Source organism: Heloderma suspectum, chromosome 1, assembly GCF_057233095.1.
Source record: "Heloderma suspectum isolate Gila_16-S chromosome 1, 16-S_ref, whole genome shotgun sequence".
Lineage (NCBI taxonomy): Eukaryota > Metazoa > Chordata > Lepidosauria > Squamata > Helodermatidae > Heloderma > Heloderma suspectum.
Window position 1 is genome coordinate 137,957,481 of NC_139458.1, and position 22,809 is coordinate 137,980,289.

Genomic DNA, 22,809 nt, shown 5'->3' on the forward strand with positions numbered 1-22,809 from the left:
TCAGAAGTGCAACAGTGCCTCAAAGGGTAATGGTAAAGATTCTTCCCCATTATATTTATAAACAATGGGCATAAATGCACCCCTCCAGCATTGTTTTAACATAGTGTCTTTCTATAGTATGGAAGAAAAATCAGGACATTGCCAGTGTGGTGTAGCGGCTAGAGTGTTGGTCCGAGAGCCAGGAGATCCAGGTTCTAGTCCCCACTTGGCCATGGAAGCTCACTGGGTGACTTTGGGCCAGTCACAAACTCTCAGTCCAACCTACTTCACAGGGTTGTTGTTGTGAGGATAAAATGGAAAGGAGGAAGATAATGTATGCCGCCTTGGGTTGCTTAAGGAGGAAAAAAGGCGGGATATAAATGTAATTTAAAAAAACTGCCCAAGCACAGCTACAATATGCCAAGCCGTGTACACTCCTACCTGAGTCTCTGGCGGGGATCAGAGGGAGTCCCGGTCCGCCTGGCTGTACCATAGTCTGGCATTGTGCCGTAGTCCAGGTCGTCATATCCCATGCTGCGCTGGTCGTCCTCCAACCCATAAGGCTCTGGGTGGAAGCGGTTCAAGTCCATGTTGCTTCCCCCTACTCGCACCTGTGGCTGAGGCCCATAGACATCTTGCCGGCTGGGGGCCCGGTAGCCATCCATGGAGGGACGGTAGCGCTCGTCGATGCGGGTCACACGGGACAGGCTGCCATAGTTATGTTCGCTGCCATGGTAGCCATCCTCATAGGGGCGGCCATAACCATCTGGGTAGTGGTAATTTCGTGGGAGGGTGGCAGTGCCCGGCTGGCTCATATAGCCACCAGGGCCACCGTTGGTGTTTTTCCTGAAGTTCCTATCTATGGTCTGGATGTAGTTGTTAGTAACCGGAGAGCCATCCACAGGTAACCCATCTGGGCCAACAGGAACTTGCTGCACAGTGCGCGTGGTCATGGTCTTCACTACTTTCTTCACCTACAGAACAGTGACACAAAAGCTATTAGGCCTCCGGCAGTTCCTCTCAACACGCAGTGGTTTTGAGTGCTGAACAACTTCGCTTGCTGCTCACTTCCTGCAGTGCATATTTCCCCATTAGTTCAATTGGGCATTCCTCTCCACGGCTTCCATCACTGCAGACTCGGTTTTAAAAATCCTCTTGCCTCGGGTGACCTCAGCTCTGCCTGATATCTGCAAACCTCGCACACTGCAGGACAGCTAAGCCCAACTGTGGTTCTCTCCCAGTGAGAACAGGGACTGTGGCTCTTAAAACCCCACCCCGACACACATTAGGTCAGTGTGATGCAACACTGCCAAATTGCTTAAGCAGTCGGGAGCGGGTGAAAGAGCCACATGCTCTCTGTCTCCTGCCCAGCCATCCCTGGCCCTGGTTTCAGATCCTCTGCTGAGTAGTTACCTTGGTAAGCTCTAACTGCTGTCAATATCACTACCAATATAACCGTTAATGACTGTTCAGCTGGGCAAGTGTAATTTATGCTCTGGGAGGGGCAGGCATTTGTGATCCTGCAAGCCCCCAGCCGCCCCCGCCCCCCCCATGAATTAGTTGACTGCATTATATCTGCCTTGACCTTTGGGGAGGATAACAAGTGACACAAGCTACTGAGAAAGCTACTTTAGGTGGCTGCCACAGGCAAAAATTAAAAGCACCACTTGCTTGTATTATTAGCCCTTATTTTGCTATTTGAGGTTCTTCACTACCAAAGTGTCTGGCGTGCGCACGCACGCACGCACACAGCCTTATCTCTTCCCAATCCAGTTCCCAAAGGAGGGACATATTGCACAGAGGTAGGCAACCTGGTACCTTGCAGATGTACATTGCAGATGCCTTAGCCAGCATGGCCAATGGATCAGGGATTCTGGGAATTGTAGTCCTAAATATCTGCAAGACACCAGGATGCCTATCCCATCGTATTAAACAAGGTAGTTCCTTTTTAGTTCCTCACAGTGGTCTCTGTACGACGAGTTGTCCCATCATCTGAGGTTTCTACTGAAACAACTGACATGGCACCCTCTGGGTCCTCCTCCATGGTGTAGGTCTCTTCCACAATCTGGCCTGGGTCCTGCATCCTGGGAATGGTGCTGTATATGAGGTGGCTGTGGTCCTAGGAAAATGGGGGTACAGCATATCAGCCCAGTTCTGCACAGACAAGAGCCTGACGAGCTCATTCCCCATAAGCCAGGCGCCATCTGCAGAGTTCCCTCAAACACCCACCCCACTCTATCTGGAAACAAAACAAACTGCCTAAGTTGTTAAGTTTTTTTTAATAACTGTAGCTAAAAAACCTAACACTCACACATGAGTGCAGAGCCTTATGCAAGCCAGAACTATGTTGGTTAAGGCTCTTGAAGCCAAGTCATAATTTACCTCAGATTTAACGGCTGAAACAAGATAAAGTCAGTCAGGAGGCAAAATATGAGGTGGCCTTCAACCCAACTTGAAGTGGAAGTGCAAGTGACTCAGGCTTCTCCTCTGCACATCCATGGCCACCCAAAATTTCTTCCCTCAAACCTGGCATCCCTATTAGGGCTTCTTGGCATTTTATGGAAATATATAGGCTGCCATTTCAGGAGGACCTTCCCAACCTGGTGCCCTCCAGATGTGTTGGGCTACAACTCCCATAATCCTTCAGCCAGCTTCAATAAACTAAACAAAGAGAAGATCTCAGTTCCTTTCATTACCTGTGGTCCGTTGAGTTTCAGTTCTGAGAATTTCTGCCTCTCCAGGTCAGCATTGCCCAAAAAACGGCCGTTCTGCAACAGACAACCGTAGTGAATTTGTAACCAGGGTCAGGAAGCAAGAAAAGGGGTACAGGAGAATGTCTTGCAGCAACTGAGCACTTTCAACCAGAGCAAGACCACAATGACTATATGTTTGGCTTGCTATAAATCAGGAGGCTAGAAGGCTGGGCTAGTATGATTTGAAAGTGACAAGGTAAAACATTAGGTACACAGCGTATATAGTACCTCAGAGGGTTTTATGCTCCCTCCAGAAGGGTAGAGAAATGTGTACAAGTTCCCCTATTCATCTATGAAAACCTATACAGGCTTAAAATGGCACATTCCAGAAATAACTTAAACAGGTAGTCAGACCCCCATGCTGCCCCAACCCTACAGACACCAAAGCTCTTAATATAGTAGCTGATTAAAGCACACAGAAGGGCACGTTGAGAAACTGTTCAGAGATTGGGAAGAGTACTGCATTGATGTAACAGCTCAAACTGTCAACCTTGTCTCCATCCTACAGATCTAGGAGGTATATACTAAAACAACTTGTCTGTCACCAGTGTCGACTCCAGCTTTTGGAGGGCCCTTGTGCAAGACACCCTCAATGGGCCCCCTCCCTTAGTGATTCTACCTTTTCACCACCAGTGAGCTGGTTCGCACATCACAGTGGCAATTCCTGAGTTTATAGTTTGTTGCTGGGTTAACTCTGGGTTGTTTGACTCAAACAACCTAGAGTTTCTGGGTTCTTACATCACAAAACAACCCAGGAACTCCTCGTTCTTAGGTTGTTAATTAAAAGCGGAAGCTCTCCACATCCCTGCAATTCCTGGGTTAAACAACCAGGGATCACTGCCATGACATGCCAACCAGGTCATTGTCTCCAGCTGCTATTGCTCCTCATTCTCTTTCTCAACACCGCTACCACTTGCCTGCTTGATAGGCAGAGAGCCAGTGAACAAGTAGGCAGTGGCATCTCCTCCTTCTCACCACCACCGTTGTCTGGGTCAAAGCGAGAGGCAGGTGAAGAAGCAGATTATAATGTAGAAGAAGAGTGACTCCAGGGGGCTCTTGTCAGTGGGCCCCTGCTGGGGTGTGGGCCCTCGGCTGATGCTCAAACATACCTACCCTTGACGCCGGCCCTGCCCGTCACCACCCAGAGTCACAAGGAATTGAATGCAGGGTCTCCACAGTGGAACACTCCAGTTCAGTACCCTGTAGACTTGCAACTCAATTCTTCCTGTATGCCTCCAAAACAGTTTCTATCTCTATTGGGGCAGGAATTCGGAACTCCTGGGTTACATGGGATCTATAAAGTAGCAATGACTATCATTAGTCATTGTCTATTTCATCATCTGTACCCTTTAAGTTAAAGGGACAGAATGCAAATAGCCAGCAGAAACCAAACAGAAAAAGTAAGATGAGCTTGGCCTAAAAGCTTAACAGAAGTCATTTGTGGTTTCTCCCACAGCTCACTGGGATACTACTGTTGCCCTACTTCATCCTTGCAGGCCTGCTGTTTTAAAACCTAACAGCTGTATTTCAAGAAATTTTGCTATCAAAGCCTAAGACAAGTATTGTATACAGCTTAACAATATTATATTAAGCAGTATACAAGTACTACTAATAAATAAAACAGAACTATTGCCACTATGAGCAAGGACAGTTTCATTTTATTGTTTGGCCTCCAATAGTGAATGTTCAGTCTATTAGTCCTTTTGTCTGTCCCATCTGTTTAGAGATGACTTCTTGCCGGATATATGACCAGCAGCTAGAGCAAGAAAACCTCAATTGCTGTTTGAGTTGATACAGCAGCATGAACAGGTCACTGGCAAGCAGCAGCTAAGAAGCTATATATTTATTTTACTCAAGATCCTCTCCAGAGAGCAAAACACTCTAGTGCAATGGCTCGCTGGGGCCAATTCCACTTTCCGGCTATGCATCCATCACACAAATTGTAGCTCTGCGCTCCCAGCTGTCACTTGCAAGCACACATTCCATAAGTACCGTGATTGCAAAACACAGCCCGGCATTGTGAAATCGGTCTGAAGTTTAGACTTGAAACTGTTAATTCTTTCACCTCTCCATCACACCACTCCTAAACATAACAGCTTTATGGGGCCAGCCACTGAACAGACCTTGGCAAAAAGCATGAAAATACGGTACACTTGTCAAGCACTTGGCAATTCAGAGCACAGAAACACAAGGCCCTTGGACCAAGCTGCTCCACAAAGCATTTCCAAGAGAAACCACGCAACCAAGGCGGCAACCCAGCAGGCACCACTTACTCAGAGGCAGACAAGCAGCCCGCTTGTCCACCTCACCTGAGGCCTTTTTACCTGGTGCCGGCGAGTGAGGGTGCCGTTGGCCATGGTCTGGCTAGCATCCTGTGGGGAGACACGGACGCGCTCCAGCTGCGCAGAGACATGGCGCCGTTCTTCCTCCAGTGCCCGTGTCAGCTTCTCAAACTGTGCCTCCTGCTCTTTGACGGAGGCAAGTATACTGGCCGTCGACTCCACTTCTGAGTCATCCATGGTTGTGAAGGCCCCGCGCGGGGGGAGAGTGGGTGCAAGGCAGGGAGATGCCACGGGGTTTGTGGGAACTGACGTCACACAGAAAGGGGGCTGGAGGGGGGGAGAAGGAGCCCCTCACTTCACAAAGTTGGGGAGAAAGTAAGAAGAGAAAGATCTTAGATCAGGGAAGAGAGATGATTTTCTTAAAAAAAAAAACACCTTGAAAAAGGCCAGACTCCACCTAATCCCCCTCCCCTCCCCGCAAATCAACAAAGCAGGAAGAGTCAGGACTCTCCATTGAAATACATTAAGTGGCCCAAGCACGGAATGTGTGAAAGGAAGTCCATTTCCCTTTAGATCAGCCTTCCCGCAAGCTAGTGCCCTCCAGATGTGTTGGACTACAACTCCCAGCATCACCCAGGCAGTCATGAGTTGTAGTCCAACACATCTGAAGGGCACCAGCTTGGGGGAAGGCTGGCCTAGACTATGGACTTCTCTACTTCCCCTGTGGTTTGGCTCACTTGCTTCTGGCCATTTTACTAACAATTCCCTCAGAAGACAAGCAGGAGAAGGCAGATTAACATGTGGTTTATTTACACAAATGGATATGCTGCCTTATAAGCTTGGCTCTCAATGCCCTTTAATGCAAGGAACAAGGAAGTCTGCTTTGAAAGCAGCCGTTTGGACTATCTCTCCAGCTCAAGGATTCTTCCTGTAAACAAGACTGGTCAAAGTAGCCTTTGTTTCAAAACACAGGACAACTCTTTGTTAATCCCCCTTATTACACTATTTATACGACAGAGGTCTTTACAGGAGGGCCACCTCATCTCTAACATATGGGCTTTATGAGCCTAGTACAATCTGGCTGCAATTTCCAACTTCTACTGTATCAGCAGTTCCAGATCTGACGGGCCTGTCTAGGCCCAGGCGTCTCCTGAACAGGAAGTTGCATGTGAGAGTTCTTATCAAGGTGCAATAGCCTCTACCACTTTAAAGATGTGGCATTTTGGAATGAGAAGTTGGCTAATTATGATGGACCCACCAAAACATTGGTTATACTGTGCAGTGAGATGAGGAGCCTGTGCCAGAAAGGAAGGAAAGAGAGTGTAACTCTTGAGAAAGACACTTCAGCGTCTTATTTCAAACACATGTACATTTGGTGGGGAGCTGCGACATTCCACCATGCGTGCACCAAGATGTTTGCTTCATGGAATTGTTTACACGCTTTTCAGCATGTAGAAGAAGTGGCCACCATGGAAACAGTGGTCCTTGCCCTTATCCAGTCAAATTTGCCCAGAGTACTTTGAGGACAGAACATCCATCTCTTGGGCTGCATGTACACTTGTGTATGGCATTTATTTCAGACTGATTCGTTGGATTTTATATTTGTAAGTGTGATTATCTGTTTACTGTACATCACCCAGAGAACCCCAATTACTGGGAGACTCAAAAAGATAATGTAAATAATAAATTAATCTGAGGATCAAAAAAGCAATACAACTTCTTAAAATCCTCAGACTTATTTTGCAGTGGAAGATATTGCTCAGGTCAGTTCCTTCCAAGAGACCTTTCTGTCATCACCTTTTATCAACTGAAAACCGCAGATAAGAAGCTATAATGCCTTAATGTGGTTGTCAGCAATCATAACAAGGCTAACAAGATGGGCAAGGAGAACAAGTCCTTTTGCAAATCATATCCCTAAATCTAGGGCTGATGCCAGTGTGCTTAAAAACAGGGGCACTAGAATATGTCCAACAGGAATATGTCTTTGACACACAGCCTATCTACTGTATGAATTCATAATGCTGATTTTTTTTTAATGCAGCCACACACACAACAGTGGTGGATGTGAGGAGCTGGGAGAGAGATGATACCCATATTTGTACCCCCACCCCCTGGGACTTCTGCTCCCCTTACCACAGGAGGAACTCCCAACATTTTTAAATGGTTAGTCTAGAGGATACTGAACCCACTGCCCATAATGGCAGAGAACATCATGACATTAAGATTGATTTTCCATACTATACACACCTGTGAAGGAAGGCCGGTCTGATTTGATTGGCTAAGGCACAGCCTGGTCTAAGTGCAGAAAATCATGGGAGAAGCAGCCCAGCCACCAACAGCAAGGAAGCAGGAAGGAAAAGGCTGCAGAGACAGCAGAAGGGGGATAAAAAATACAAGTGTGAATTTTAAAAGGAAGGAAGCAAAGGAGGCAGGTAAGGAAGGCTCTATGACCAAACCACTATTTATTCATTAAAAACTCCACTGTATCATCCCACCACTTAATAATTCGATTAACAGCGATTCAAAACAGCTCGTAATAAACGTAAAATGAAATGAACTCATCAGACAGTATAGTACAAAACCAGCAGCAGAGCGGATCATTAGAAGGGGGACCTGAAGCATAACAAATGCCTTCCCACTAGCTTTGTGGAAGTTCCACAGAAGTACACACTCTCTTTGGAGGTTAGCAGGGCCAGGACTGTTAAACCACACACATTCTGAATCTGCTCCCTTACGAAATGCTGCTAGTTATATTAGTGCTGAGTTTGTATTTATTGGCAGAACAGTTCTACAGGGGAGAGAGAAACCAAGGTGTAGGAAGCACCCTTTCCTATTGGCTCACACCAGCAGGGAGGAACTGGGGGGGGGGGGAGAGGTGCTTTGGCCTTTCACTGCTTTTAAAAATAACAAAACACCTTTTCCCTCACATTGCTCTCAATGGGAAGGAAATAAATTATGCCAGCTCCAAGCCTAGCATCATTTGTGCCCCATTCCAAGTGTGTATTGGGGGAATGGAAGGGCTTTGGATCCTGCAGACCCACAGACTCTCCTAGCACCCCTTTTTGTCCTCTCCAACGGAGAAGCAGTGGCTGCAGACTTTTCCGCAGCCGCAGTTAGATTTGCAAGGTTGGACCCCCTTCTCTGAAAACAGAGATCTCTCTCAACCCTCAGAGAGGGAGATCCAAAAAACCCTATAGCCCCTGGGACACCCTCCCAGGGACCATAGGATTGCACCCTATGTTTGTGGTATTCCAATTCATTTTATTAGCTTTTAGTGGATAATTCTCATTATGAATTTTTATTCAGATTTTTGGCTCAGAAGGGAGCCTATAGAAGGTGGCTCACAAGGCAGATTAGAAGTAGGGAACATATGAAAAGAAAACTATTCCACACTCCTGAAGTTGCCAGCTCAGTGGGCCAAGCACCTTTAAGGATCTGGTACGCTGGTTGATGGAAGGTAAGATACAGGAGGGGTGGTTCCCTCCAGCACTTACATCCCACCTCAAGCAAGCCTTGTCCGAGCATGCCACAGTTCTTAAAAATTCAGCAAAAAAACAAAAAACAAAATCAAGGCAGAGATGACGTGCTTGAACTAGCCTAGCCTTCGAGACAGATAGCGCCTCAACCCACTTTCCCACGGTGCTAGTGACACATCAGCCCCTAGAACCGATTGGCATAACCATTTTTTTTTAGGGCAAATCTCTTTGAAGAATGTTCAAAGGAAAGAAATTTAGCAGAATCCTGTGACCATGATCTGGAACACACAAGCCCATTTTGCCGTGATCCAACAGCTCCAACGCAGTTTCACCTAATTCCTCGGGAGTCTTTCAAGTCAGTAATCCCACCTGAACACACCCATGCACAAGGGCCATCCTAAAATTAAAGAGGCAGCTTGAAGATGAAAGCCTTTAAGAAGCAATCTCAGGAAAGGCCTGTTGTATGTTACTGCAAGCTGATCGCAAGTCTCTAAGGTTCCCAATATGTCCAAAATTGCTTTTCCTTCTGTGTGGTGGGCCTGTCCTTACAGTGTCACTTTTTGGCAGAGGGTTATCACCAATAGTGTTTTCAACTTCAAAAGATACAAATCCTAGAGACGCTTTTGTTCCATTAATAGGGTGCTGCAATTAAGCAGGCAGGATAAAAGCACACACGCACACCCCACATTAGCCAATTCACTAGTAGCAGCAAGAATTATAGTAACTTTTCTATAGAAGAACAATAACTATGGAAGTATGGTTTGCTAGAATATGAAACACGTGGATATGGTGTGAATCACCAAGAGCTTAATACACCCTTAAATTTTTCATGCTGTACGGCTTCCATTCCTTGAATATGCAGAAGTTCTGCTTCAGAAAAAAAAGTCAGATGCAAATACGTTCAAGTGATGTGTCACAGCTCTGGACTATAATAGTAAGACATCCCAGTGTCATATTTTTAGTCACATGTTAAAAGAATCGCTTATTTGACAACTGAACTTTTTTCACTTCAGTTCAGACATCTTGGCACCAGAAGGACTTTGACCCAGAAGAGATTGTTAGTTTGCTTTAGACAGTTTTATGCTTTGCCATCCAATGGCCTCCACCCTGTAATCTTCCTCTGCAATAAGCAGTGTAGGTCTGCAACAAAAATGCACCCAAGGCCTGGAAGAGGCCATGATCCACTCCCTGTTCTTTCGTTTCTAGGGTCGTTGAGGAAGACCTCCCGAGCAGTCCACCAGCAGCACCAAATTGTGTAACCCATAGTGATGACATCACACTTCGGTGACATGGCATGTCTCAATAATACAGTCATAACTCTCCCACACCCTAGGGCACATTTGTGGCTACGGCTCCTAGGCCTAATACAAGGCAAATCTACAAACATTTACATTTAAGACTGGCAGTTCTGGATTCACTGACTGGGCCGTAGGCTGAACAATATCTTCCCCTTCCAGCAGAAGAAGCTTTATCACAGAGATAAGCACTTCTGCACATGTCCAAAGTGGGGAGGACTCCATCCAATTCAGGAGCCTGCGTGGTTCCTTTCTCAACATAGACAGATAGTTCCGATTCGACTCTATACTCTGCTATACACTACTTCGTCATAACAGCTGGATGCCTACAGCATCATCTTAGCTTGCCTTTTTAAAACAAGTTTTGAAGCATTAAACATAGTGTGTAGAAGCCTGTTCTCTCAGCTAGACTATTATGTACTGCTCCAAGGGAGACAGCTTTAGAATACCAACCAAATCTCCTTCCTGTTGCTGTGCTGCTTCCTTTCAACAATAACAACAACAGGACGAGGGGGGGGGAGAGACAATGCCTACTGCAATACCATACATCCTGCGGTCTAAAGCTCCCCAGTGTTCACTTCAAAAACCAAACACGTTGACAGCCATCACTATTAAAGGGAGGGTGGGAGACGATCTTCCTCCCTGACTGTCTGACTGACAGAAAGGACTTCAATTCAACTTGCACTTCAAAAGAAGGTAACATGACCTTTATATAAAAATTGCCTGGATCAGACTAAGTTCTATCTATTCTAGCATTCCATTTCTTAGGGCAGCCAGCTAGACATGCTTGTCTCCAGCATCTGAAAAAACACCCACCCCTACCCTCAAGTTAAACGGAGTTCTCATTTTCAATTGTGGCAAATAGCCATTGACAGAACTAGCCTTAACAGAACACACTGTTAGTGGCCATCACATGCAAATGTGATACGGCCATCCATGCATATACAGCAACCACCATACAGACTTCCTTGAATCTTGGTTGCCTATTCAGGAACTCTTGCACCCAAAGAACTGCAAAAACTATTTGACCTGGGGCACGACAGCCTTGCAAACACACCTGGAAAAATCATGTTCTAACTTGCACCTAAGCCACCACCACTGGACTCCTGGGACCAGAGGAGAAGATCAAACCAAGATTCCTCTAGGAAAATTATCAGAGCTGGGACTGGCCAAAGAGATAAAACTAGAAGCACCCCGAAGCTCAGATTGCAGTTTAAAGATGGCCAGAAAAAACTTGCTTCCAAGAGGCAGGTCCTATTCACACAATACTCTGTCAATGGACACCAAGGATTTAAACCAGGCATCCAGCTGACTGGAACTTGTGTAAATAGTGCCAGAAAGGGCAAGCATTCCCTGCAATAAGTAATTTCAGATCAGACACACCATACACATTAGAGAAACTGCAAGCTCTCATGGTTTTCCCCATCACAGCCCAAAGGGTTAAACACCTGATCCTTCAAAAGCTTCTGGGCTAGATCCAGACACAGTCATGCTTAGAGCACACCCAATGAAATCAATGGGGCATGGCAGTCATGACTACCTTGGTCCTACTGATTTCAATCAGTCTACTCGAAGCATGACTAAATTGGGATCCAACCCCACAATTCTGCTTTCATGCTTCTGCACATGTCACCAACTCAGATTTCATGTCCGTGTTCCGAATTCCGCCATGGCAGATTTCTGCTAGAGTATTCAAAGGTCTGACTCTGCATCATCTGAGAAGCATATGAAATTCCATGTACCTTCAAACAGATGAAGATAGGCCTCACACACCCTAAACCAGACTACTACTTCCTAATCCCTAAACAGAGTTTAAACCACATTGGGAACTATAGCCAATTGCAGCCCTGTGTTAAAGGGACGCAAGCAAGAGCATATACCAGTTAGTAGGCAATGACCTCTTCTATCGAGAGCTACACCTATTTTTCCTGCCTTGCTGGTTTCCTAGGCCCACTCTTTCAGAATATGAAAGCTGCTATAGATTTTAAGTTGGATTCTGTAATCATCCAGATCCCTTGCAAAATACACAGGTCTAGGGAAACAGCAGGATTTCACTGAATTCTTTACTGCTAAGGGTGTGCTTGTATTGTTCCACATGGGTCAATGCACAAATCAACAAACATTTTTATGGGTTAAGTTTGGAAGGAGACATAAAATATCACCCTCAAAATGCTCCCTCCAGAAAAGGCTAATGAACAGAGCGCCCGCAAGCCAAGATGAGGTCAGAACAATCTCAAAAGCTTTCTCTAAACATCCGTGCCAAATGGAGCCAGGTCTTGATATTAACCGGGTTAGCTATCATGAAGCCTACACTCTTATTATGGGCCCCCATGTCATAAAATATAAACAGCTGCTTGAAGTCTCGACCTCATTACTAGAGCTTAATTGTGAATATCTGGTACACTAACAAGCAAAACCAGTAGCGGACATTATATGGAGATTTAAAAGAGTTCAAGAACTCACTGTTCCCAATAAGCCTTCTGGGAGTACTTTGGCATGCTATTTCCTTGGGGGAGAATTGGAAGACCTGGTTGTTGTGGTTCCTGTATATATGCAGGAACTACAACTACTGTTAGAGAAGAAACTTTTGCTGGGAAATGAGGACTCTTTCTTCCATGCAAGTACCTTTCAAAGCAAGCCACATATAAAAACTACAAGAGCAACTCAAGCATGCTTCCTGCCCCCCCACACACACTACACATCCAGCGTATAAAGCACTCTAGTGAAAAACACAGACTAGTTTTTCCTAATCTTTGCTCTCTCTTTCTAAACCCAGTGTCTGAGGCTCAAACACCACAAAACATTAAAAATGTGTTTAAACAAACATACTTAACGTGGAGGCTTTTATTTTGGATAAAAAGCAGCTGCCTGGGGCCCAATCTCCTACACAGCTCTTTCAGGAACAAGAACCAGCCAGGAGGGATCCATTGTTGAGCTGAAAACCAGCATGGGCCCCTGATCTAGACCAAGAACATATTCTGGTGCAGGCCCCCATGGCTACTTTTTCTCCAGAATAAAAGCAGCCAGGTTATGTTAGACACATGTTTAAACAAACGTGCTTACGGTTGCCTGTAGTTGGCCCCAAGTGTGCTATGCAACTGGGATGACCCAGTACAGAGCACACATGACACTTACATAGCCTAGAACCCGTTAGAAATGAAGGGACATTTTGCCCTCTTAAAAAGAATGCACAGAACTCATGGATGCTGGTACAGCTAGGAACACACAATGATAGAGTTCCCTAAAGTCTCACAAGTCAGAAAGCCAAATATTAACCAATATTTACTTACCCCAGCCATAAGAACAAGACAATTGTATTTGTCAGCATGAGCCTGTTACCCAAGAAATGACTGGCCAGCAAGCCAAAGGGACAGTTTTTCCTCCACATCTGACCTTAAGGGATGCCTTTCTCCAACTGTTCTTCACAGAAGCAGCAAAAACACTTATTATTCAGAACAAGTAAGTATATACAAACTACTCAATACACACTCCAGTAATCCTTACAACAACAACTTGGGAATCTAATCTGCCACTATTATTCCACTACATATTAGGGACCAAGAAGAAGTGATAGTGACCCACCTAAAGCATCTCATTTAAACCAGGGACATCCCAGCTCATGCTGTTATCCAATACACTGATGTGGGGGTGGGCAAAAGGTAAGTCTGGATCTACTTGCAGATCTCTGACTGATTTGCAGTAGGTCAGAAAGGATTTCAGACTCCCCCCCCCTTTTTTTTTTTAACGATAGCAGAAACAAAATTACTCTTTCTTCCCCTAACAAATAAATACTGAAGTGAAGAAAGCTTGGGATACCCAGGAGTGGATTTGTGTGTGGAAGGAGGACTGTGAGCTCTGTTCAGTCCTGGTATACAAAACAAGTTCTTGGGCTCAGGATTCTTCAATACTAAGTGCATGCTTTTAGCACCAGGCTCCAGTAGATTGATCTCATGGTTCTAGTAAAAAAAACCCAAAGTTGATCCCTCAAGCCTGAAGTCTGCCCACCCTTGTGTATGATTCTTCTCAGAGGAGAAAGCACAGACTGTGGCAGATGCATGAGAAGTGTTGTGCCATATTCTAAGCATATGGATGAACCAACATGTTAAGTACACTTATTACAGATGTAGACAGACATTAAAGATAAGACCAAAGGCCAGTTCACCTGTCAAAACCCCATCTGGAGCCCACATGAGGTTTTCTTAGTACTAGTGGCTATATAAAATATACACTTTCTTATCAACCATAAGGGTTTCCTGAACTGCATAGTCTCTCTGAGCCAGCCCCTACCAGGTATTGCGTTGTACTCGTCTAGACAACACCATAGGCCTGGGAGAGCGTTGCAATGTGTCCATTATAGCCCCCAAACCACACCTCCATGTAGCGCTACTACCACAAGACACCTCCATGTCGAGACACCTCTGTAGACCTGGGAGGCCCTTGTGATTGTCTGTTGTAGCCCCAAAACCACATCTCCAGGTAGAGGTATTCCCACAAGAGAGTTAAGTAGCTTTCACACCTAGATTTTAACAAGAAAATACACCCTAAACGATTCATCCATGCAAAGTATAGTCCAGGTTCTCAACTGGTCATTTCAAAATCTTTGGCCAAATGAAAGTCCCTGGAGGGAGGCGGGGCAGTGTTTCCGATATTCAAACACATTTAAATAGAGTAAAATGAGCTGGTCTCAAAAAGTTTGCATCCAACAGAAATTACAGTGGCGCTAAAGAATGATGCCACAGGCACGAACACTAGCCCCACATTTTCAATTGCCAAGGGTTGCTAAAACATAGCATGTCTTGCAGCTTTCTACTTCATGACACATTCCTGAGTTTATCTCCCCTGACAGCCAAGCATTAGACAATCACCAACAATCTCTGCAAGCCCTCCTGTCCCATATTAAGGTATGACTTCAAAGCTGATATTCAAAGCGCCCACATATGCAGGCATTAGCTTCCATACATACCTTTGCAGAAGATCAACTCTTGTGAGCCAGCTTCCCTCTATTATCTGAAAAAGGCATGCGGAACATGTGACCCTCTAGGTGGGAGATGCAATCAAACAACATCTGGAGGACCACACATTCCCCACCCCAATCTAAAATGTCTTTTGAGAGTTTTCACTCTTCTCCATGTCCTAAAAGGCAGGAACATACAGCAAGAGCTCTTACACACCTCCCAAAGAAATAAAGTAACTTTGGCACATTAGCACATGACTGAATTCATTGCTCATCTCGTAAAAATGGGATTTCCACTGTGAGGATAATCATGGTTGAAGCCACAGCTGACAACCATATTTAGGAGAGGTGGTGAAGTCAGGAACAGATCCTGAATTATAGAGGCGAATAAAAGAACAGTTTGGTGTCACCACCACAAGTTATGAATAGCGGTCTGGACTTGTGTCCAGAAATCCCATGTTCTGCAACAAGGGTCTGTGATCATGCACAAAAGGACACATTAAATGCATGTCCTCAGTTGCGCTACTGCCATTTTGGGACTCTTCCAAGTTCCTGGGCACACAAGACAGAGTTTAGGGAGCCGCCATGTACCAAATCAGACCACTGGTCTATCTAGCTCAGTATTGCCTACTGGGTTCCAGACAGGAGTCTTTCCCAGCCCTACTCAGAGATGCCAGGGACTGAACCTGGGACCATCTGCATACAGAGCATGCGCTCAGCCAGCAAGCTACAGCCCTTTCCCTGCAACATTATTGCAAGAAGGGAAATAAGCCTGCGTCAACCAACTTGGCAAGCCTTGTTGAACACCCCACCCCTATTTGCTCCTCTTGTTATGCTCTTGGTCATGTACTCTGCAAGACTTCATGTTTTTTTGTTTTAAGGTCTATACCTAAAAATGTGAAGTACGAATGAATGCTAAGTGCCACATGCATTGCACAAGTACTCTCATCAGGGAGCCACAATTGGAGGTACTCCCCACAGCAAGCTTGGGTTTGCTGCCACATGTTGAAATGGGCCTTTAAAGAAGAAAAAAGAATAAAGATTTTATTACTTTTCCAAAACAAAATCAAACCAATAATAAGAATAAAAAATGTATAAAAAGAAACATATTGGATTTGAATATAATTATTGACAGAGGGCAATACATTTAACATATATGTATATTTTCCTTTACCTTACAAACCAAGATATAGCTGGAATCCACAGGCTGCTGAGCCTTTATTCTTCTAAGGGCTTTTATTCTTCCATTTTCAGTTCACTGAACCACTTCGCCCCACCTCATGCCTCACCTCAAGCCCCACTTCTTTGTTAAAGCATATCCTAGGCAGAAGCCTTGCTTCAAGCTAGCATCTTTCCTCCTCCTCTGCTGCTGCTCCTCAACTCCTCCCTGACCCACACCAATTATTCTTCTTTTAAAAAAATATTTTGGAAAATGTTTAAGCCCAGTCAATTATTCTTCCTCCATCCTTGACCTCCAGCTTCTTGTCACTGTACAGTAAAATTTGGCACAACGGGATGGTCCATCTGGACCGTGGGCAAGACCACTTCCACAGATGGGAGAAGAACCCCTCTGATTATCTCTGATAAGTGACTGGAGATAACAGCACAGATTTCCCCTTAGCATGCAACTCACTCTCCCAGTCAGGGTGACTTTGCTGTGCTTGGGCTTTCTCTGGCTGGGAAGACCCCATACACAGCAAAGCCAGGTCCCTGACCAAGGCTTCTCCAGCCAGCACTTTGACTGGATGATATTAGGGGCTGTGGCCACGCCTCTGATGTCATCTGACCCACGGAGCCTCGGTGGGATGGGGTGGGGATCTGGCCCTCACCCAGATAAAGTTCTCCACCCCTGTTGTACACCCTCAAGGGTAGGGGCACCTGACAGAGGTATCTGCCAAGTCATTTGTCTCACTTACCAACTGATGGATGTCCTTAGCCGTGTTTCTGCTAAAGGGTTAGAAACATCTGAGACTTGGTCCAGAGCTATAGGGCTAGGAATATGTTCTGTCAGGGTGGCCAAGATCCTTTACTAGATTGTGGAGTGTCAACAGCCAGGCCTACTGGCAGGTGCCTATACCCTGAATATAGGTGGGTCTGTGTGTATTCTGTAACTGCAAACCTAAGTTTTCAATTAAAAAGCAGCCAGACATTTAACCCTTAAGGGCTGTAAAGATGGGCATTAGTGTGTGTGTGTGTGGGGGGGGGGATTCCATGAAGGCGCAGTGTGCGCATATGGAGTGAACAGCATGCCCAGTGGGTTGAGCTTTGGTGCCCTGTTGAGCTCTACGCCCCTCCCTTAATTAGCAGAAGGAAAAGATCCATGTTATCCATATGCTCTTAAGTTCACATGCTTTGTAGAGGCTGCAGAATGCACCTTTCCTTGGTGCAGACAGAGAGAAGGAGTGTATTTTACAGCAGCATAACTTCGGATATTGATAGCATTTTTGGTAACAGCATCTGTTCTGTTTGGCACACAGTCCGGTGGCCAGCAACACACTCACAGCTTTGCCTGTAATGCAGTATTCAACATGAGAGGCCAGGAAAAAAAGACTATAGAAGATCTGGCTTTACAATGCTGGCTGAAATTCTTCAAACAGCCACAAAGTGGACGGTACATGCTCCAGGCCTGAGTTTCATTCACCTGTTTCTCATTCCAAGATTTACCTTCCACACTCGTACACCAATTCTTGCTTTCACCGGAAAGGCACCATCCTTTGCCAAGCGTAGAGAAAAAAAGCCCTGCGTGATAGCTTTGTTCATTACACTGCATGGACTTTGAACACTTTGCCACTCCCTGTGCATGCAGAAATATTACGGACGCCACCAACCCATGAGGACAGGCAGGCAGACTCCCTTCCAAAGACTGCCTTTCTTTTTTTTCTTTTCTTTTTTTGGTAGCCAGCCAGACTTCAGCAACAAAGCTCGGGCTGCATGCAGGGTGTGTCCTACATTGATTAGAACTGGCCCAAGGCAGAAAAGGTAAAGCTTCGCCCCAACATGTGTCACATACACAAGACTGGTCTAACTAGTTGATCTGATCCCTTCAAGAGACTCATCTGGCTCCCTAGCCTACTAACAGTCGGCCCTGCACCCTCCAGGGAGGAAGATTACACGTCTAACCAGGAAGAACTCTTGCAAGTTACAAGTGTCCCAGCGTATGTCCACAAATGCTTCACCTGGCCATATAAGGGGAAAGCTGAACAGTCATGAGAGGCAGATAAGGCAGCAGTGATAAGGGTGGGGGTGGGCAAAGGAAGGGCGAATGGTTTAGATTGCTGGAAAGAATGAACGGAAGACATGAGATCAACCGAGTGGGAAGCACCAAGATCAATGCAATCAAAACCCCAGCAAGTCTCAAGGACAGTTCAACACAATTCCGTAGTGAAGATGAATACATTTTATGCATGGGGAGGTTTGTTTTCTCTCTCCTAAAGAGGGAGAGAAAACTAGCCTTAGGAGTCGGGGGTGGGGGGAAGGACAGTGACTGAATAAGAGATGTGAACTTTCTAAAGTTCACCCTTGCTTCAGTGTAATTTCCTCCCCATGTCTAACCCGCCCACCCAAAGTATATATTCAGGACGTTGGCTGAGCAGTAGCAGGAACTTTCCGGCTGCTGGAAATTGTTATCCAGATACACTTTACTTGGGGAAATGTACAAAAACCAACCACAGAGCAGTTTTGGGGATGGGACACAGAGGCAGAATAATTGTACTCCATGAAGCAACGGCAAGGTACACACCAGAAGCCACTGAAACATGAGCCCTGGCCTGCTCAGACCAAGGGTTACGCCCCATGCCTCTCAGGAAGGGAGTAGCTGTTCTGAGGTGGAGGGGGAAGGGAGAATGTGGCGCATATACACAACAGGAAAGGAAATGGTGCCCAGCCGGCAGCAGAACAGAGGGAAAGGATTGTTCCAATGGTATGTCGGCAATCTGGCTGCAGGGCAGCTGTCCTTCTGGGCAGTCAAAAGAGGGTTTGTGAGCGCATGTTTGAGAGCTGCCTCAGTGGGGGACATGAGCTTAGCAACATAAGCCAGAGATACAGCCACCCCTCCCATTCAAGTCCCCTCTTGTGGTCCTATGAACCAGAAAGATGCAGAAAAAGTGAGGTAAACCCTGTTTCTAAGTAGGGAGAGGCAAGACAGCGACACAGACTCAGAAGGTCAAGACCGCCACCACCCACATTCCATACGTGCACAACAGGTTAACTTCAGAGTACCACCTTCAACATGCACCAACGTGGCCTGAGTAGTCTCAGCACCAGCAAGAGAACCGGAAAGACTGCAGTCTTGAAAGGCGGCTAAGAAATGCATTCAAGAAATAAGAGGTTGTGGTGGGGAAGCATGGATATTGCAACCAAAACATGACAAGGCCCCTGCACAGGAAGCCTGACACCAAACACGGCTCTGGGTGCTTCCTAATGAGGTGTTTATCGCACCATCACCCTGCCCCATTCATGGAATTTGGCGGAGGGTGGGGGTGGTCCAGAAGACATCGTCTTCCATTTGTAACCCTTCCATGTTTTCCCACCACTTCTTTCATCTTCTGTCTTACTGCAGAAAATCCATCATGGAAGAAAAGACTGCCCAAAGCTTTCCAACTATTAGCACTACGACCCCACTCTCTCTTACTTGGAGACCAGCATCTAAAAAGTCAGGACATCAGTGGGTCAACTGTGGTTCACATAGTACCCCTCCACCATTGTGCCCATTTCCTGGGAGTTTTAGTAGTAAAAATGTGTTTACACACTAGCCCCCTGACATGCCCATTAAGAATGCCTTCGCAAGCAAGAACTACGCTAGTCATCAAGGCAACTGTGCTTGATGCAGGAGGATGTTTCTATGAAGAAATGGGAATAACTACACATAGCAGCCTTCTCCAACCCAGGGCCCTCCAAATGTTTTCGACCACAATTCCCAGCATTCCTGACCATTGACCATGCTGGCTAGGAATTGAAATCCAAAGCATCTGGAGGGCACCAGGTTGGGAAAGGCTGACATATATCCAGGAGCACTTGACAACCACTTAGGTTATATTCTTCCTAGTGTTTGTGCTTGGGAGATGCATATGGACGACATATGAATACATACATGCACCACTAGTGATACCTTGCGGCCTGTGTAGTCTGCCGTGCCCAATATGCAACAGGAGCTCCCCTCATTTATTTTGTTTATACACAACCATAGAAAAAAAATGCCACTGATGATATTTGATCTTCTACAAGCTCTCTGTCTTCTGTGCCCTAAAGAGAGACACAAATCTGTCATGAGATGGTGGGCAAGAATGCCTGGATCGACACTCCCATCCTCTAAGCACAGGAGCGGCACAAGTTGGGAATCCTTCCGCAACACAAAGGCCACTCTTTTCTCTGTGGGAATTTGCAGCTGAGCTCTGGGGACAAAGGGATTTCACAGGCGCACACACAGACGTCTCCCTTCTCTCCCCCATACACACCCCTCCCCTCCAGCTTCCCCATTTCCTGTCACAGTAGCACCAGACCTCAGGCTCAGAAACAAACAAACACAGAGTACTGGATTCTGGGAAATGTGCCAGAGCATTCCAGGGCAGTCCAGCCACCAATCGGCGGCAAGAGCTCCCACTTTACCCAGCACAGCTCCTTATCATATTGGAGGAAAAACAACCCTTCCTGACCCCCCCCCCCCCCACACACACACACAGACAGGATTTGACTAAAGAAGAGACTAGGATGCTTGGCTTGTGGCTGAAGTGTCAAGGATGTGGGGTGGAGGGGAGCGGGGGGCGGAAGAGGAAAAGGAGAGGTAGTTACCAAGTTGGCCATTTTGCTAAAAGAATGCTGCAATTGGACATACGGCAACTCCGTGCTCAACGAACTACCAAAACCTGCCAAAATAACTACCAACACTATATAGTTCAAAGTTGACAAGCCAGCCTGCATTCCCTCTACAATAACTTCAAGGCCGACATGTGAGCAACTTGGTGGCATCAGGGCTTTCCCATACTATGCAAAGAAACCGTCACTCACTTGCAGGTGGTCCATTCCAGCACTGCTCTCCCAACCCTCCCCGCAAAAGTGCCAGCTAGCTTCCAATTGCAGCCTTACAGCAAACAGTATCTTGGTGTTCTTTGAGATAAGGCCCTGCTTATCAGCTACACGGGAGCAAAGTCCTTTAAAGCACTTAGCTAGGAGAATCATGGCCTGCCCTGGATCCCATCCACAGGAAGTGGCCACTACGGCTCAGTCCTATGGCCAATGCTCAGCAGACTCAGTATTGTGTGCTCTTTTCATGCTGAGGGGAAACGTATATGAGGAAAGGCAGCTAGCACTCCACTTATCTCTCAGGTATGTCTAGACCATTTTGCCTGAAGTCTCAGTTTGGGAACTGAGCTCTGCCCCCTCCATCTTCGAACTTCATTTCTACCTTCACCTCAGTCTCATCTAGTTTGAACCTTATACACCCAGGGCGCAGAACCACCCCACTCCAGGTGCAGAGAGACCTGGCCGATCAACTCAGGACCCCTGAGGGTGGGTAGGCGAGCTGCTGGAAACAGCAGCTGGCAATTGCCCTCTTGCACCCTGCATTCAGCTTCTCAGTCCCTGAACTACAGCACCTATTGAGAAACTGATCAAGAGGTTACGGAAGTAGTATTCTTCTCACACCTGGCCCAGCAGCAGATAACCGAGCCATTGCAAACTTCTTGGCTTAACTACATACAGGGCCTTAAAACAAACCAAAAGTGTAATCCTATGCATGTTTAGACAGAAAAAGGTCCTAGAACTTCTAGGACTTTTTTCTGTCTAAACATGCATAGGATTGTGCTCTTACTCACTCAGGCTCGCTGCCATGCCTCAAACTTTGCTATACAAGCATGCGTTTCTCCATGGGGCTCAAACCCGAGCTCATACCTCACCTGACATTCAGTCCTAAAAGGACTAGCTAGCCAATGTTTAAAGCAAACAATCAGGACCCAACTGAAGAAAATATTAGATCAAAGGTGCTAAATGGCCACGTGTGTGTGCTAGCACTGAGGAGCTCAAAGCATTTCCACCACTGCATACATGACATAGGTCCATTTTTACAGCCCAGCAGTGTAGCCCCACAATTTCCAGCAACAGCCATTACTTCACATTTTCTGCATTATAATCTGTGTTGGTCACAGAAATATAGCCCTCATCAGCCATCTTAACTGTTGTGCACATTTTCAGGTTAACACTCAAGTACAGAATCAGGTGCTGCTACCTTCGCTTTTTTGTACACCGCCTTCCCTAGTTTTCAAACCAAGCATGACATAAAGGCCTCCTTTAGAGTCCTGCAAATGACCGCGCTAGGAACCAGCCACGACATCAGCTGACTAACCTGCACCTCAAAAATGTAGGACAATAACGAATGCCGATTGAAGAAATGAATCAAGTTGGCAACTGATCTCAAAATTAAAGCTATGGAAGATGCATTACAGCCAATTCAGTTCCTGAGGTATCTGCCATGACCCTCCATAATTGCAAGAATTATGCATTCTGCATTCTGGCATCCTCAGAATCTCAGAAAAGCTAGAAGTTTCCTAGAGGCCACTACTTACAAAAAAAGACTGGAGAACTGACACAAATGCCAGGAAAAGCTCAGAAGCCAGGAAGGGGCAATGGGGCCAGGGGAGCTGCCAATAGTCGCAAATTAACAGGTTTTACAAAAAAGTGGTTCCTGGGTCTGGGAGATAGGCTCATTGCCTGTTCTGGATAGGGTTGCACTTCCTCTGAAAGATCAGGTCTGTAGTCTGGGAGTACTCCTAGATCCATCTTTGTTACTGGAGGCCCAAGTGGTCGTGGCTGCTCGGAGTGCCTTTTACCAGCTTCGGCTGGTTCGCCAGCTACGGCCTCTCCTAGACAGGGATAGCTTGACCACGGTGGTACAGGCATTAGTAACCTCAAGACTGGATTAATGCAATGCACCCTATGTGGGGCTGCCCTTAAGGCTGGTCCGGAAGCTGGAGCTAGTGCAGAATGCAGCAGCTCGGCTGTTGTCGGGAGCTTCCCCTTTTCAGCGTGTAACTCCTTTGCTGAGGGAACTGCACTGGCTGCCTATTCGCTATGGGACCA

General features: G+C 46.2%; 1 protein-coding gene across 7 annotated transcripts in view; it reads right to left on the bottom strand.

Moving 5' to 3' along the window:
- CTNND1 (catenin delta 1) overlaps positions 1–22,809 on the bottom strand; it is a 68,035-nt gene that overhangs the window by 31,336 nt on the left and 13,890 nt on the right. For 4 of the 7 annotated variants that reach the window (XM_084859857.1, XM_084859853.1, XM_084859864.1 and 1 more), the window contains exons 3-7: positions 7,262–7,375; positions 5,057–5,368; positions 2,676–2,747; positions 1,940–2,098; positions 421–953 (exon numbers count right to left, since the gene is read on the bottom strand). In XM_084859857.1, the coding sequence (XP_084715983.1) occupies positions 421–953; positions 1,940–2,098; positions 2,676–2,747; positions 5,057–5,251 (959 nt within the window). In that variant the 5' untranslated portion in view covers positions 5,252–5,368; positions 7,262–7,375. The remainder of the gene's footprint in view (positions 1–420; positions 954–1,939; positions 2,099–2,675; positions 2,748–5,056; positions 5,369–7,261; positions 7,376–22,809) is intronic. The other 3 variants (XR_014792507.1, XM_084859875.1, XM_084859887.1) reach the window with 1 other exon arrangement.